This window comes from Camelus dromedarius, chromosome 31 (genome assembly GCF_036321535.1).
Source record: "Camelus dromedarius isolate mCamDro1 chromosome 31, mCamDro1.pat, whole genome shotgun sequence".
Taxonomy (NCBI): domain Eukaryota; kingdom Metazoa; phylum Chordata; class Mammalia; order Artiodactyla; family Camelidae; genus Camelus; species Camelus dromedarius.
The window spans coordinates 16627055-16645619 of record NC_087466.1 but is presented as its reverse complement, the minus strand read 5'-3'; the positions used below and the strand labels follow the sequence as shown (position 1 = coordinate 16645619).

The 18565-nt window shown below is 40.5% G+C and overlaps 1 protein-coding gene across 1 annotated transcript; it reads right to left on the bottom strand.

The window, feature by feature from the left end:
• Positions 1–10269: 10269 nt before the first annotated feature.
• RPL6 (ribosomal protein L6) lies at positions 10270–14650 on the bottom strand. The gene is made up of 6 exons (XM_010995836.3): positions 14391–14650; positions 14201–14299; positions 12915–13058; positions 12298–12346; positions 11310–11494; positions 10270–10462 (listed from the first exon to the last, which is right to left on the bottom strand). Exons 1-6 carry the CDS (start codon positions 14622–14624, stop codon positions 10310–10312), a joined length of 864 nt encoding a protein of 287 aa, XP_010994138.2. The 5' UTR covers positions 14625–14650; the 3' UTR covers positions 10270–10309.
• Positions 14651–18565: the final 3915 nt, after the last annotated feature.

Genomic DNA, 18565 nt, shown 5'->3' with positions numbered 1-18565 from the left:
CCGCCGCCGCCACCGCCGCCGCCGCCGCCGCCGCCCTGAGGAGCAGGATCCGCCTCTGCCTATCAGCAGCCAACTGTCAGTGAGACGCCATGTTGGAGGCGGGGTTCCCGGCATGCCCCGCGGACCGGACAATACCGGCCCCGCCCACTCGTCTGGCCCCGCCCACCGCTCCGCGTCCCGGGGCCGCCTGGTCCGGTGGACCTCGGCCTTGCCTTTCACTGCAACTTGTCCTCAGACTGACCTCCCGCGCACCTTCTTCCTCTAGCCATTCGAGGGCGCCTGGGTCTACAGTGCACCGGAAGAGACCACTGCCTCCTCCCCCTCCTCGGGTGTGCACCCCAATCTCCGGCTAGAGTCCCCAACCTGGGCAGAGCGTGGAGGTTCACTCCCTGCTTTCACGTTTAAATGAGATAGATGCAAAAATCTGGCACAAAGCAGGCGCTGCACAATTGTTGATAAGCACTTGGTAGAAGCGCACAGTAGGTGCTTCATATTTACTACAAATTCTAGTACTCAGTAAGCACTCAAAACCTGGTGAAAATTAAGCACCAGTAACAATGATTGGTGTCCATTGTCTGGAACTTACTGAATGCTGAGAGGGACTTAAAACGGTTGTTACATTCCATCGGTATTCAACACTGATTGACATACACCTTAAAAATATGCCTGCCATCCCATTTTTATTAAAATAAGAAAGGAAAGAACTGTATTTGTAGAGAAAAGTGTGTGGGAAAATATGCACCAAATTGTTAATGTGAGTAGCCATGCAGAGTGGGACCCGTCTGGACCGGTCGAGGTGAGACTGCTATCTTTGTATTGCTTGTATACTTAAATAAATAAAGCACTTATTGGTATCAAAGGACTTGAAAACTGCATAGGAATGTTTATAGCAGTTTTATTCATAATTGCCAAAACTTGGAAGTAACCAAGATGTCCTTCAGTAGGTGAATGTATAAACAAACTGTGGCGCGTCCAGATAATGGAATATTATTCAGCACTTACGAGAAATGACTATAAAGCCATGTAACGACATGGAGGAAACAAATGCACATCACTAAATGAAAGAAACCAATCTGAAAAGCCTACACACTGTATGATTCCAATTATATCATATTCTGGAAAAGGCAAAACTACGGAGGAAATAAAAAGATCAGTGGTTCCTGGCCATATATCCAGAGGAAACTCTAATTCGAAAAGATACATGCACCCCAATGTTCACAGCAGCACTTTTTACAATAGCAAGACATGGAAGCAACCTAAATGTCCATTGACAGATTATTGGATAAAGAAGATGTGGTTTATATATACAATGGAATACTATTCAGTCATAAAAAAGGATAAAATAATGCCATTTGCAGCAACATGGATGGACCTGGAGATTGTCATATTAAGTGAAGTAAGCCAGAAAGAGGAAGAAAAATACCACTTATATGTGATATCACTTATATGTGGAATTTTAAAAAATGACACAAATGAATTTACTTACAAGACAAAAACAGACTCACAGACAGAAAACACACTTGTGGTTACCAGAGGGGAAAGGGATAAATTGGGAGTTTGGGATTTGCAGATACTAACTACTATATGCAGAATAGCTAAATAACTGTATAGTACAGGGAACTATATTCAAAACCTTGTAATAGCCTATAATGAAAAGGATATATATAGATATATCTGAATCACTATACTGTACACCATAAATTAACACAACATTATAAGCCCAATTGATCTATTTCAACTAACACAACACTGTAAACTGACCATACTTCAATTTTAAAAATTGTTTTAATCTTAAAAAATAAAAATTTAAAAAATAGCTAAGGGAAACCATGTCTAAACAATTATAAGAACAATGTTTTAGGAAATGGGAAATACCAATGAAGTGATAATTATAAAAAAGAACCAAATAGAAATTCTGGAATATAAAATAAAATAAAAAGATCCATGGTGACTAGGGGTTGCAGGAAGGGAGGGATGAGGAGGCAAAGCACAGAGGATTTTTAGGGCAATAAAAATGCTCTGTATGAGACGGTAATGTTGGGTACACATCATCATACATTTGTCCAAATGCATAGAATGTTCAACACTGGGAGGGAACCATAATATAAACTGTGAAATTTGGGGATTATGATGTGTCAATTAGGTTGATCAGCTGTAACAAATGTACCACTCTGCTGGGGGATTGTGAAAACAGGGGAGGCTAAGCATGTGTGGGAGCAGGGAGTGCATGCATCTCTCTGCACCTTCTCCTCAATTCTGCTGCAAACCTTAAACTGCTCTAAAAAATTAAAATTTAATGAAGAATAAACAAACAAACAAATAAATAGACAAATAGATTAGAACATTAAAGTGTATACATTTTGATCCAGGAATTCAACTTTGAGGAAGTCGTCCGAAGGAAATAATCAGACCCATAGTCAAGGATGTACATACAGGGATGTATAGCTCAGTATTGTTTGTAAGAGGAAAAGCTATGATCAGTTTAAGTGTCCAACCATATGGGACTGGTTAAATATAATAATGGTATATCCATATGATGGAATATTGTGAAGCCATGTAGAATAATGTTTATGAAGAATATTACTACAAATGAATATTCATGATATATTGCTAAATGGAAAAAATCAGGCTAAAATAGTAAGGAAATTTTGAAATTTGTTTACTGTATGATTGCACTTTTAAATTACATGCATGTATGATTATAGGTGTAGAAGAAAAAACAGGGAAGGTATCATGTCTGATAACATTTGGGTGAATCTCAGCAGTGCATTTACAGGTGACTGGGGGATTTGTGGTTTGTGCTTTGCAACCTTTTCCACGTTTTCTTCCTAGAGCACGCATTCCTTTTGAAAAAAGCGAAACTTTAAAAAAAATGTATTCAGCACCTAGGAATCAGGGTACCTTCACTCATACATCCATCACAATACCCTTCTGAGTATTCATTAATAGTTCCATTTTACAAGGAACTGAGGCTCAGAATTAAATGACTTGTACCTGCCTAGGATTTGACAGAATTGAGATTTGAACCCCTAGCTGGCTCGATCCTATACTGCCTTGCTCCCAAATAAGTAATTCATATACATTGTGCTGTTATAACAATCTCATGTGCTTTACAATGACTGTCAATTTCATTTTCATGATATTCATTCCACAATAATTTGCTAAGCTTCTAGCAGGTGTCAAATCCTGAGAGGCATGTAGAATGGAAATATTACTACTCACCACCCCTCAACTTACAGATGGAACCAAGGCTGAATTGGATACGTTGCTCAATATCTCACAGCCAGTAGATATCAAAGCTCAGATGTGAACCCAGGTCTGTCTGATTCCATAAGCCCAGCTTCTTTATTCTGGCTGTAAAGCAACCCCTTCATTTCTTTTGCTTGCCACTTCCAAATCTAATGGCAACCATCACAATTTTTTTAATGCTTAGGTTTCGGAATCTAAATAACCTTTCTGTGTGGCTCAAAGAAAAATTCTCTTCCTTCTTGATTTATATTTAAAGATCAGGAGTCAAGACACTCAAGAACTACAGATCTTTCTTGACCTATGATGGAGTTGTGTCTAGGTAAACCCATTGTATAGTTGAAAATATCCAAATGCATTTGGAAAAAGCCAAAAAATGCATTTAATATACCTAACCTACTGAACACCATAGCTTAACCCAGCCTACCTAAAATGTGCTCAGAAGACTTACATTAGCCTACAGGTGAGCAAAATCATCTAATACAAAGTCTATTTTATACTAAAGTGTTGAATATCTTATATAACATATTGTATACTGTACTGAAAGTAAGAAACAGATGCTCATAAGTCTATAGGTTGTCCCACTCATAATCACATGGCTGACTGGGAGCCACATCTTGCTGCCCAGCATCACAAGAAAGGATCTTACTGCATATTGCTAGTCCAGGAAAAGATCAAAATTCAAAATTTGAAGTATGGTTTCTATTGAATGTGCATCGCTTTCATGCCATCGTAAAGTAAAAAAAATCTGTAAGTTGAACCATCCTAGGTCAGGGACCATCTATATTGTCCTTCACTTCAATTAATGAAAACAGCACCTATCAGGGCTGAAAGTCTTTAGACTGCATAATGAGTAGTTACTTAATATTTTAGCAACAGTAATTAATTAGTCATAGGACTGCATGGCTGCCACCGTACCACGATGAGGCAGTTGAGGAATTAATATTTATAGAAACCCCTCTAGAAAAAGACCATGTACTGGGAATTTCTAGAACAGATCAGCAAGACAAAGTCCCTGGTCAAAAGAACTCTACGCTGGAAGCCTGGAGGCAGAGATTCCAAATTTAGTCAAGATCACACACACACACACACCACGCACACAGGAGACATCCATTCATAGAATCATAGAAAGGTTTATGATTTCTTTCCTTTGGAATTGTCCTTTCCACTATTCCATTTGGGAGTGGAGGCTCAGGATGGGAAAAGACACAAGAGAAGGTGTTGGCTGGGCAACCTATGCTGGAAGCAAAGAGGAAGAAGGGCTAGAAATAGATTAGACCTCGGTTTCCCCCGGGAGGCATCTCCCCAAGAGGGAGCAAGCTTGTTGATGGAGACCATCTCCCTGCTGCCCCAGTTGCTGGCATGATGTTCACTGGCCTTGGCTCAAGCTGGGGCCCCTCTGGGATTTTGCGATATCTCTCCCTTCTGCTGGCTTTTCTACACCAGCTGACTATCTAAAATAAGTCTGTAATCCTTTCCACGCCCACAAAAATGTGAGTGTAGTGTGAAGATAAGTGGTCTTTGATAAGCCTTAATAGAGCTTGAAATAGCTTTAAACAAAGCAGCCATGTTAATTTTTAAGGCCTTTCAAAACACCAAGGGAAAAAACACATGCACACATCTGCTGAATAAACACATGCACACACACTGACGGAATCTGTGGGGGTGACTGATTATTTCCATCTCACTAATCACAGTCTCAAAGAGGAAACACATACACCTACTCAAAATCCTTTTTTCCAAGTGATCTGGTTGGCTCCGTCTTTTGTTTCTTTACAATTTATTTCAAGGAAGATTATTTCAGCTCACAGGTGAGCCTGTGAGGCGGCAGAGAAAGGAAATCGGATGTAAAGGATATTTGAAAATGAAGAGGGAGAAATTCTCCTTAGAGCTCCCTTGATTACGGTAACTAAGGGACAAGACTCCACGCTGATGCTCCAAGAGGAAGCGGCATGAAGTGCAACTGTCATTGGAGGAATAAGCACCTTGGAGCTCCCAAAGATGCTGTGTTCTCTGCCGCCCTCTTGTGAACATCAGAGGACTTACAGCTCTGGAATTTCCAATTCTGATTTACAAATTTGGAAGCACTCCCCAGCTGCAAGAACTTAGATTAAGAAAAGGTAGACCCCATAAAGGAAAAGTGGGTAAAAGACACAATCTTAGCGTTTTCACAAGAAGAAAGGCAAACACTTTATCTCTTCATTCACTGAGTATTCACTGAGTGCCGCCTTTGTGCCAGACAAAATGTTAGGTTTGGCACTTCCCTCTTGGAGACAGGCAGCTTCCTTCCCTCGTGAAGCTTAGGATGAGAAAGCAACTCTAAACAAGTAATTCCAAAGGGGATGAGAAGTCCAGGGACCTGATCTGAGAAGAGGGGAAGTTTCCCTGAGGATGTCCTGGAGTTTTGTCGTGGTTGTTCTTCCAGTTTTATTGAGCTATAATTGACATACAGCGCTGCATACGTTTAGGATGCACAGCATTATGATTTGACTTACATACATCATGAAGTGACTATCGCAGTAAGTTTAGCAAACATCCATCATCTCATATACACACAAAATTAAAAAAGTGACTTCCTTGTGATGAGAACTCAGGATTTACCCTCTAAACAACTTTCATATGTAACATATAGTAGTGTTAATTATATTAATCACATTACACATTACACAAATAGTATTATTTATCTTATGACTGGAAGTTGTATCTTTGACTACCTTCATCCAATTCCCTCTCCCCTACCCCATTCCCAACCTCCATCTCCACAGACGTGGTAACCACAAATCTGACCTCTTCTTGTACGAGTTTGTGTTTGTTTGTTTTTGGAAGCACATCGATCTACAACAGTATGTTAGTTTCAGGTGCACAACGTAGTGATTTGACATTTCACACATCACAAAATGACCACCAGGATGTCACATTTAATTCTGGTAACTGGTGTGTATGAGTTAACGAAATGAACATGAGGATGGTGGGAAAACTTAGTAACTAAAGAAAAGTATTTGCGGGAAACGCAGGGTGTGTGGGATTTCAATCACGGCCTGCCTAAGTTTGGGTCCTAGCTCCTTCGTGTGTCACCTCCGCCAAGTGACTCCTCACATCTGTGCTGCAGTTTTCCCACCTTAAAATAGGATGATGGTAATCATCCTATTTTAGGTAAAAAACAAGGTTTTTGTGAGGATTAAATGACTTAACACGGGCAGGACTATCAGCACCATGCCTAGAATGAACAAGGTCTCAGTATTAGCTGTCATTAAATGTGGCACCATTTTTCACCTATTAATTCAAAGATTTTCATTTGAACCAGGGATGCTGAAGCTCTGGGGTAAACACCCCATCTGTTGCTGGTGGTACTTTAAATCAGCATGGTCTTTGGGGGAAAGCACTTTGGCCATACATACCAAAAGTCATAAAAGGATTGTTATCTTTTGATCCGTCATTTCTCCTAGAAACTTACCTATGGAAATTTTTCATCCAACAAGGAGTTATTAAGTTCCTATTCTCTGCTAGACCTTAGCTATAACTGAGTCATAGCTCCTATCTTTGAGGAGTTTAAAGTCTAATGGGGGAGAAGACAAGGAATCAGGACACATGCTGCAGGGCAAGAAGTCCTGTCTGTGATGGACAAGTTGAGAATACAGAGCAGAAGCACTTGATCCACACTTGGGGTGAGGCTTGGGGGACCAGGAGCTAGATCTAGAGCAGCAGTTCTCAACTAGGGGTTATTGCACCTACCTGGGGGATGTTCGGCAATGTCTGGAAATGATTCTCATCATGACTGGGTGACTGGGGTGAGTTGCTGCTGACATCTAGTGAGTAGAGGTCAGGGATGCTTCTCAACATCCTACGATGCACAGGACAGCCTCCCTTCCCCTCTCATGCTCCCAAGTTGTATCCTTTACAGCGAACCGGTGAATGAATGCACATAGTGTGTCCCTGAGTTCTGTGAGCCATTATAGTAAATTACCAAACCTGAGGAGGGAGTAGTGGGAACCCTCAATTTGCAGCCAAGGCAGAGCTGAGTGTGGGAAAACCGGGGACCCACTCACTGCTTGTGACTGGCATCCGACACAAGGGGCAGTCTTGTGGGATTGAGCCCTTAACATGTGGAGCCCCTGCTACCTCCGGGTAGGTAACATCAGAATTGGATTGAACTGTCTGCAGAGAATTGGAGAATTGCTTGGTATGGAAAACCCACACATTTCGGCATCAGAAGGGTTGTGAGTAGAGAAACTGATCCTCACAGGGAGGCACCCTGGAGTAGCAAGTTGGGATTAAACTACAGTGGTCCCCCAGAGATGGGGGAAACCCTATGCATTTTATCTTGTAACATTTTTTAAGTTATTGTTTACCATGTCTTTATGTTAGTAAGTTTTCACTCTACTGACCAGTCCATATTCAAATTTCTGTAACTGTCCCAAAGTATCCCTTATAGTTGGTTTCTCCAAATCAGGATCCAACCTAGGACCAGATACTGCATCTGGTCATGTTTCCAACTTGCTTTTTCCACTGGACATGTCATGGAGGTCTCTTCCTAACAGTTCTTATGCAACGACTTCATTCTTCATAACACATTAAACTCCAGTGTATGGATGTAAACTAATCCTCTACTGATGGAACCTTTAGTGCTGCAATGAACATCCTTGCATAGAAGTGGAGTGAATCTGCAGGAAAAACAGAAACCTTATTTTTCAATACACTGAAGGTCGCTCTAGTCCTAAGCTCACACTGATAAACCACATTATCTTTTCTTCATCATGATAAACGCATCTGTCAAGTGGACCACCAGATGCTTGCACTGGTCTGAGCAATGTTTCCTTCCTAGCTGCCGGGTAAGCTGCTCAAGTCAAATGATCACTACTATTTGGTCAACACAGTAGGGGCCAGTCATAGGGTGGGAAGGGCAGTCCAACAGGGCATACAGCCCATGCAAAATCTCTGAAGCAGGCAAACAGCCCAATCTGAGGAACTAAAGAAACTCAACATGGTGAGAGGCAGAGTAGAAGAGAGACTGAAGAAATAGGCCAGTCAGAGGGCCATAATTTTGGAACTGAACCTTAGTAAGGAGCCACTGAAGGGCTGTATTGGGGCATGTTTGGATTTGTTTCAAAAATACATCAAAACCTATCACTATCAGCGCAAATTTACTGGAACCACAAGAATTAAAGACAATCATGGGAACATAATGTACAACATGACTATTATTAGTAACACTGCATTATAAGCTTGGAAGTTATTAAAAGTAGATCTTGAAAGTTCTCATAAGAAAAAAAAATTTTTAAGTATGCATGGTGACGGGTGTGAACCAGACTTACGTGATTATTTTGCAATATATACAAATACTGAATCATTATGATATACACCTGAAACACATCAATTATAACTCAACTTTAAAAAAAACCTGGGAATACCCAAAGCCAAGAAGGAAGTAGAGTAACTGCAACAGTTAAACACTGCTGGTGGGATGCAAAACGGGTTTGGCAGTGTCTCACAAAGTTCAACATGCATATAACCCAGCCAGTCCTACTAGTAGGTACTCACACAAGAGATATGAAAACGTATGTCCACACAAAAGCCTGTACATGAACGTTTACGGTGGCTTTATTCATAACCTCCAGTAATTGCGAACAACCCAGATTATCTTTCAATGGGTATATTTTAGACTACTGATACACTGGAATTCTAATTGACATTAAAAAAAAAAAACCCGACTCAACCATGAATATGAACAAATGTCAAAGATGTTATGCCAAGAAGCACACTGTGTGATGGAAAGGACAAAATTAGAAAAACAAAAATTCTATCAGTATAAACACTAGGAGTGGGAACTGACTTCAAAAGAACAGAGAACTTGTGGCGTTAGTGGTGCTTCCCAAATGGTCTAGGTGTCACAGTGCTCGCTCCATCACTGGGTTTGATGACCCACTGTTTAGGGAATATAAATTGGTACAAGCTCTGTGGAGGTCAGTTTGAGACCATTTACCAAAACTGCCTGAATTCAACTCAGCTAAAAGCTTTCATTCTTACTTGGTACTCGCTCATCTGCACACATACTTTAGGTTACTTACTACAACATAGCCAAGCATCCCACTTTCCGAAGGTTTGCTTTAACCAAAAGAACTTCATTTGTACCTGTCTTCGTTAACTGGGAGATTTTCGCTTTTGTGGAAAAAGACAAAAAGGGGAAACATTGGCTTGTTTCCCAGAGAGCCATTATAGAGGCAGCATGTCTGAGCAGTGGGAGTGGCACTGCCAACTGCCTTCCCTGGAAAGCACATCCAGCATCTCAGCATCCACAGCCATCGCACTGAACTGCGTGTGCACATCTGCCCTGTATCTCACTTCATGTATCCGTTAGCAAGATGTGTTCTAAGGTAACTTCTTCGCTTTTTCACCATTTAGACTTACAGAAGGTTTCAGTCATGCTCTACATTCAGATAGCGGGGGAGACCTGCATAATTACAAATGATGGAAACCCAAGTATCCACAGAACGCAATACCACACTATGCAGCAGTGAAGACGGACTTTCTTCGGAATGACCAAAACATTATCTGTGTAACGCATGTACAGTACATAAAAGTTTTGGTTAAAAAGGGGGGGTAGGGTAAACAATTACACTCATTTGTTACATGTGCTTTAAGAAACTAGATACATAAGAAACTAACAGCAATGACTATGGGGAGGGGCTGAACTGGGCAGATGGGGGTGAAGTGGACATCATACCACTGAAAGGGAAGTTTGTGGTCCAGACAGCCCCGCTGTTTCTTACCCAGGTAGCTGGCACTGACTTGTTCAGTGATGACTGGGGAAATGTTGTATTGGTAGGTGCTGGGTGACAAAGCTGAGAAGCCACCGAGGAAGCTAAGATTGCTGATCCAAAGAGGATGAAGAGGAGATTCCACTGCAGCTGAGACCACTCCCCTCCAATCCCACTCCTCTTAGAAGAGCTAACAACCCATCTGGTTGGCCAAGTCATACCATACCCCCAGGCAAATTATAAAAAAAAAATTTTAAAAGACACAAAGGAAATGGATCCGTTCTTTAATTAGGTTCTCTGGAGTAAGTTTAGAACACCAATTTGTGAGGATAAATTCCATTTGTGAGAGCAAACACAGAGCGGAGGTAGCCCTGGAGCTGAGGGACAGCTTTGATTCTTCGCAGAATTTGCGAGTCCACAGCTTTCTGATCAGCCTTGCGCTGCTCTGTAATCTCGTATTTCTAAAGAAAGGAAAAGCATTTAAAAGTAGGGTACAAGTACCAAACTCTACAGTCAACTAAGAAATCCCATCTCCCAAGTACTCAATCCCAGGAATATCCAGAAGGCAATTTTGATAATCCTTTCCTCAGAGAACTGTGAAATATAACCTATTTTAAATATAATAGTAACTCTTATCTTTTTGTCTATTTTAATACATAAAGGATAAATGATGGTAAATTCCCAACAGAACACAGTTCACGGAGTTCCACCAAAACCTGAGGATTTATTACAGTTGAGCTCTCCGCTGCCATTAAGAACTACTGAATTTAGCAGAATCTGGAATATTATTTCCCAAGTATCATTAATAAAAGCTCATTATTCACAGCTTTTATTTTTCATGTTTAACAATTCTTTTTTAAAAATATTTTTATTGAAGCATAGTTTACAGTGTTGTCAATTTCTAGTGTGCAGCTCAATACTTCAGTCATATAGGAACACACATATATTTGTTTTCATACTTTTAACCATAAATTACAAGATATTGAATACAGTTTCCTGTGCAATACTCATTTCTCCATTCTACATATAGTAGTCAGCACCTGCAAATCTCAAACTCCCCATCTATCCCTTCCCACCCGCCTTTCCCCCTGCTAACCGTAAGTTTGTTCTCTATGTGAGCCTGTTTGTTTTTATAAGTCTTTTTTTTTTTTAAGATTCCACATATAAACGATATCATTTTTCTTCCTTTTTCTGGCTTACTTCCCTTAGAATGACTCTCTCCATGTTTAACAATTCTTAACCTTGTTTATTTTCACTCCCAACTAGGGGAGCCAGAGCTGTCAGCGGCTAAGAGAAACAGAAGCCCACCTCTTTCTCTGTGTCAAAGATCTCGCCTTCCTGGTGTCTCGGCTTACGCAGCTTCTTCTTTTTGAAGTAAGTATCAGTGAGATGTTCTGGGATTTTTACACCACTGATGTCAATTTTGGTGGAGGTGGCAATAACAAATTTCTGGTGTGTTCTACGCAGAGGAACTCGATTGAGGGACAGAGGTCCTAGGGGTGGAGGGGGGATCAATATAGTAAGGGAAGTGAAAGCAAAGATTCAAGAACTGACTTTGGATCGGAAGAAAACTGTTGAGTTGAATCTCCAACTTTTTTCTGGATCTGAAGAAATTCCAGACTGCTCTTTTTACTGTCAGCATCAAGACTTTTTCAAGGTCTGTTTGCCCAAGATTTCCCTCCTCACTCCCTGCTTAAGTCTTAAGTTATCCAGATTGGGAGAGTGAAGTCACTAATACAAGTTGGTCAAAATCACTGGTCCCCGATGACAAATTTAAACTGAGCACTGTTTTCTGGAGCGAACAATTTACTTTTCATTTATTTAGGAACTTCACCCTAGTGCTAAGTGGCAGACCAATAACAAGTCTTAAGTAGGATGCATTCCTTGGGGCTAGTAGCCAACCATTCTGCATTTCAGGTGACAGTTATTTGGTGATATGTTGCTAGGCAAATTTAAATGCTTGCTTCCTTAGAATTTACATGTTCATAAGGCAGTGAAACAGGGCAAAGAATCTCACAGCACTGAAACGTCCACTCAGGTGGGAGCAAAAGTGCACACTGCAACCATTTAAAAACATAAGCTCCAAGAGAATAAATCCTAAGAGTTCTCATCACAAGGGGAAAAATTTTTTTCCTTTACCTATGAGAAGATGGATGTTGAGCTTGAATCTACTGTGGCAATCATTTCACAATATACGTAAATCAAACCGTCATGTTGTAAACCTTAAGACTTATGAGAGTGTTGTACGTGCCAATTACAAAACTGAAAGGCGCAGGGGGACCAAGGATTTTCTTACCAGTCACAAGAAGCAAACCACTGCTCAGCTGCTTCAGGAAAATGACCCTCTGTAAATTAAACAGGAATGCTAGTTGGTTCCACAATTAGAAACTAACTTTTCATTCAATCAAATCACAGGTTCCTAAATCTGGTAAAGGAAGTTTCTATTCTCATACACGTGCAGCAGTTCTGGAAACAACTATACCAAACTATTAACAGATGAGCCCAGAGTGTGAGCTGTACGTACTTCTGTATGCTTGATTTTTAAAAAAATGAGCAGCCATTACTTTTAACATTAAAAAAAAAAGTAATTATTTAATACCGTTTATCCCAGTAATTCTATCCCTACAAATCCATCCTAAGTAAGTAATGCAAATATACATTTTTGGGTACAGGGACCTCTGAATCATCTGTAACAAGTAGTATTACCAACAAGAAATGGTAATTATTGTCTACCATCGGCTAAACACGATACGGTACTGACTGGGCTGTTGGTTCTGGAACGGATCACCCCTGCCTCTTCCCACAGAACCTCCCTCTGCAAACTGCAGTCAACACAGGTAAACAAAGAAATCCTACCCAGAGTGCGAACACATTGGGGTCAAGTACTTGAGGCACCTGAGGTGCCCTGCTCACCTTGCCTCTGTGACGCCCAGTGAGGATGATGAGAATGGTCCCCGGAGTGATGCTGGCACGCAGTTTCCTCACGTGCTTACTGAAGGGTTTCTTGCCATGGCTCAACAGCTTTCGAGGCACATCTTCAGTAGGATAATATCTAGGCTGAAGAGAGTCCATAGGTCCAACTTATTTAAATAAGCTAACCAAATCAGAGCTGGCTGTGGAGTCAGGGAAACCTTGGCTACAGCCTTCTAGTTACTTTTAGCACTTTACACTATTGTATTTTCATTTCTCCTGGGATTCTAAAATTGGAAAATGTCAATGCTGCTCCTACAGCTTTACATGCAAAACGTAGGGTGGAATCCACTTAACTGAAGCAGCTGTGTGTTCAAGCAAAGATGGAAAGCATCAAGCAAGTTACCTTTGTAAATTCGGGATTAAACCATACTTTAGAGATTGTTCGGGGAGCTATCACTATACACTATCGTGTAACAGTGATTTTCAAGTGTTTCCAGGGCCCCTGACCTCTAATGTAAACTATATTCCTCCAGAAATACATGCCCATTTTGCATATTATGAAAAAGGCATGGCTTGTTTTCCAATTCAAATTGTGTTCATAAGCCTCACATTAACATGCATCACTCACATCTCATCGACGAAGAAAAACAAAGTGTATGAAACCAGACATCAATTTAGATCAAGACTGCTAATTCATTACTGTAAAAATAAGACCTCACACAAAGACTGCTTCACTTATGACAACTCACGATAACCTTTCTAATGGTATCATTTTAGTGAACAGTCTTGCTCTTACCACAAACAATACCTAACAGACAAATCAGCTCACAAAACCTGTGACAAAAGGAAATCAAAGTGCCATTTCCCCCCTGGTGTAGTAATTTTCAACTGTAGAGAGTAATATATGCAGGAATATTCCCATGATGGAAATCACAAAGCAAACCTTTGTTTTTCAGAGAAAATGTCAGGTCTTGTGCATAGTAAAGAGGGACCAAGAAACACTGCTACAATGAATTAATGTTCTATGGGCCTGCTGGCCGCATCCTAGACTCTATGCATTCTGTCTCACAACCACCTTGTGAGGCAAACCTTTATTTTACAAAGAACAAAAGCACAAAAAAGTAACCCTACGTAAGCATAAATAATAAAGCCAAGCTGCAAACCCAGAACCCACAACTCTCCATTAGTAATTCTCTGGTAAACATAAACTTCTAAAACCTGAGCACCCAAATCCTCACAGGATTCAAGCTTCAACCACCCAATTTACAATCTCTTCCAAATCTTACCATTTTGCGAAGCTTGACTACTCGGGTACCACCATTCTTGTCACCACCAACTGGTTTTGTGACAGTAGCAAGAACCCTCACCTTCTTTTTCTTTTCCACCTATCAGGACACAAATACATCAAGTCAGAGGCAGAGGAATATTTTAACCGAGATTAAGACACAGCTGGTTAGCGTTCCCCTGACCCCTTACCTTGGATTTAGCTGCTGAATACTTCCTCTTGTACAAGGCCTTTCTGGAATACATAGCCGATCGGGAATATCGGCCAATTCCTCTGACCAGGACAGGGTTTCGGCTGCAATGGGGCTTCCCCTTCTTAACCTTCTTTACCTTCTTAGCCTTTTTAACCTTGCCGCCAGCATCAGCCTTCTTGGCTTCAGGTTTTTTCTCCTTGGTGTCTGGCTTCTCCGTTTTTTCACCCGCCATCTACCAACACAAGTATTTAAAAAAAGGCATTTCACCGGTTATCTCATAGCTCTACACGGATAGGCTGCCCAGACAAGTCCTCACCTTCCCTCTTCAAGCAGCTATACCATCCTTTTCATCCCTCCCACTGTAAGATACAGGTCTTCCTCCAAATTCCCACATTCATAACGGTTGATTTTTGGGTTGTCTCCTCTATACGCTATAAACTTTTTTGACGATTTGAAGATACCTCACAACTGTTAGGTGTTTGCTAAATCCTTAGCCGTCCCTATTCCACTATTGTTTTGAAAATTAGAACTCTTAAGACAGAGTTAACATTCTCCACAGCTAGGAAGCAGCGAGGCTGGAACCTGAAACCTCTTGCTTTCAGGACTTTTGGCCTTATCAGACTACCTCATTCAAGACATTCTGTTTAGGAAGTGAAGACACACAAAATTCGCTCAAACTCAGCTCAGACTGAAAAGAGCGCAAAACCCAGGAGGCGACTTCCGGTCGTGGACGTGGGGACACGGGAAAAGCAACATCTGGCCTCAGCCTCAAATCTACAACGTGGCTGAAACAAACTCCGCGGCGTCTCCTGGAACCCAACCCAGGCATTCCCGAGCGCGCGCCGCCACCCTGGTCCCTGTCGCCCCACTAACCAGCTACGGATCCCTAGAGGGACGGTGTTCCCCAAGCCCAGGAGGCTAGCGAGCAGCCGGAGCCCCGGAGCCTCTACGGCATTCCTCCTCACCCTCAACCTCTTCGCGCCCCACTGTAAACCACAGCGAAAGAAATGAAGCGTCCAGAGGCCTCATGGTTGGCCCTGTGCATGTCCGACCCCTGCAGATGTCGACTTGATACCCTCCTGGGGTAGGATGGCGAAGGATTGGGGTCCTGAGATCGAGTCTTGCAGAAAGATCCCGCCATTCTTACCTTGCAAGATGGGAAAGAGAACTAAGGCCCTAGCTTCCGGTCTATAAGCAATCACGCGCGGTGTCAAGTCTCACTTCCTTCCGGTTCTGGGGCATCATGGGAAATGTAGTTTTCTTCCTTTGTACTGGATGCAGAGCTATCCTAGTAGGAAGCGAAAACGGGAAACATTTTTGTCTGCAGATACCACATTTTATAGACCAAAAGAATTCTCAAAGTACTTTTGGGGACCAGCATAAAAGTGCAACTTTTTATATTTTGCTTACGAAGGACATTAGAAAGCATTACCATTTTCAATAGGATAAAGGACTTAATCCCCGAGGAAAGTGAAGCCTTTGCTATGAAAGGCTAGGTGGGAACCGTTCACGGATGTTTTCTCCACAGTTGGCTTAATGCCTATATCCTCTAGTCAGACTACAGACTATACGCAATGGCAGAGGGTCAAAAAAGCTAGAATTTAAAACAGATAAAATCAATCCCTGCTCTGAAGAACACGCATTCGATATATGTATGTATATGCATGACTGGGATATTGTGCTGTAATAATAATGTGTGTGACACATTGTAACTGACTTCACTTAAAAAAAAACACGCATTCAAGGGAAAAAGCAAACAGAAAAATTAATAATTATGTTATTTCTTCTAGGGGATTTAGGAAATTTTTTTGAAAGTCTGTTTTTGTGTTGAATATGGAAGAATAAATACAAATTTGGCAGATGAAAGTGGCAATTGGGACAGTAAATGTAAGAGACGTGGAGGCATCAAAGAGCATGGTTGTTCATCCCTTCTTCAAGCATTTCTGGCCACTTTGTACTCTGTTTCTTCATTTCTAAAATGGGGATATCAATAATATCTATGTCACAGGGTTGCAAGGAAGATTAAATGAGTTAATATACACAAAATCACTAAGAACAGTATGTGATGCATGGTTAGTTCTAGATAAATGTTAGTTCTTGTTGTCACCACCACCACCACCATCATTATTTACATCATAGTTATTGATGAAATCTTACTATGTATTCTTAGCCAAGTATTCCACTAAAAGTTATACATCAGGGATAGTAAGAGCAATACTGTATGCTCTGTGCCTAGAACTGTTCTGTGTGTCTTCGTCTATCTCATTTAATCCTCCCCACAACCTATAAAGGAACCGCTATGAGGAAACTGGGGTTCAAAGAGGTTCAGTAACTTGCTCATAGCATGGATCTGATTCCAAAGAGTGCACTCTTAACCATTAGTCTGTAAAGATTAAAGAGATGGTTAATGAGGATGATAAGAGAGTTCTTAGCTCATGTTGGAATTAAAAATAAGAATAGTTATTATGTTTTGCAAAAAAAAAAATAACCCAGCAGAGTATATTTTATAGGTTTTTTCCCCTGCATCAAAGCACTTAAGATAACACGCACACACTACAATATGTTTTAGCTTGAATTTTCCATTCTCTTCATTTGCTTATTTCTGGTGGCTGGAGTTTTTCACCTTGTTTTTCTTCAGATCCAAACCACCTGCTTCGTGGCTGTATTGCTGGGAAATGTGTAGCCTTTTTCTGGTTCTGGTTGACTGAGGAAACAGATACAGCGGTCTGATGCTTCTGATGACCTCAGTTATTTCAATGGAACGTTTCAGACTACAGTAAATGCAAGGTTGCCGTGCTTGTTGAGACGTGACTTCTAAGCATGTCTGACTTCAGATTAAGGATGACTGTGATCTTAATAGGCTGTATTTTATACTGGTTTAGGATTATTCATTGTCCAGGCATGTAATATTCTCAAGGAAAAGCTTAAGTAATGCTCTTTTTTTGAGAATGGGCATGTCAGCACCTTTATTTGTTCAGCTTCCTGAGCAAAGCACTTCTTAGAAACTGCTACTTCAGAAAGTGTGTCACAATGAATAAACTGCAGAATTGCTTACTTGAGTCCCTCAAAAATTCTGACAATCTCAGAGACTTTCACCTAGTAAATGCTCCAAATGTTTGCCTGATGTCCTGCCTTTAAAATAAAAACATAGTGAGCCCCCTCTTGTGTTTTGTTGTGGTAGTGCAAAATTTACCATTCATTAGTTAGGCAAAGTTATCACCACTTTATTAGTTTCAAGAACGATATTATTAAGTATCTGGTTTTGCCATCTATAAAATACTCTTAAACTTGTTCAGTGCTTTATTAATTACAAAGTAAACTTTTTTTTCAAAGTAAACATTTTTGCAGACACTAAATCATTTCAAGCCTCGATGCAACCTCCCTATGAAGTAGGAATTTAAGATGTACGAACTGAGGCTTGATTACAATAAATGACTTATACAAGGTCACACATACATTTACATTGAGTCATCTCTCTTTGTGCCACAGAAAGACAGAAAATCAGTAAGCAGTTGTGCTGCAGAAAGGGTACAGTCCTAGCGAGGGATCACTTGCTATCTGATCTTATGATAAACCTCTGCTCATGAATTTTCTTATTTATAAAATGGGGATGATATTGACAACATTAATAATAACTCCCTAAATGTTAATGCGAAAGTCGACACATAGTGATTCACTCTCTCACTCAATTTTCTCATAAGTAAGTTCATGGAAGCACCATTGGGAAAAAAAAACCTGCAAGTAATCTGAATATCTATTAACACATGAATTGACTAAATAACAGTCATACTATGGAATATCATGCAGCTATGGAAAAGAATGACTCAAATCTAAATGTGCTGTCCACTATAGTTGCATTAGCCAAATGTGGCTATTGAGCGCTGGAAATGGAGCCAGTTCACACTGAGATTTTCACACATTGGCTGTAAGTGTAAAATATACACTGGACTTCAAAGGCTTAACAAGAAAAAAAGAATGTAAAATAGCTCAAATAAATTTTCGTATTTATTAGTTATATGTAGAATGATATTATTTGATAAATTGTATTAAATAAACATATTTTTCAAATTGATTTCACCTGCTTCTTTTTTAAGTGTGACTACTAGAAACTAAAATTACATATATGAGATATACAACAAGTTTCTTCTGTATAGCACAGGGAACTATATTCAA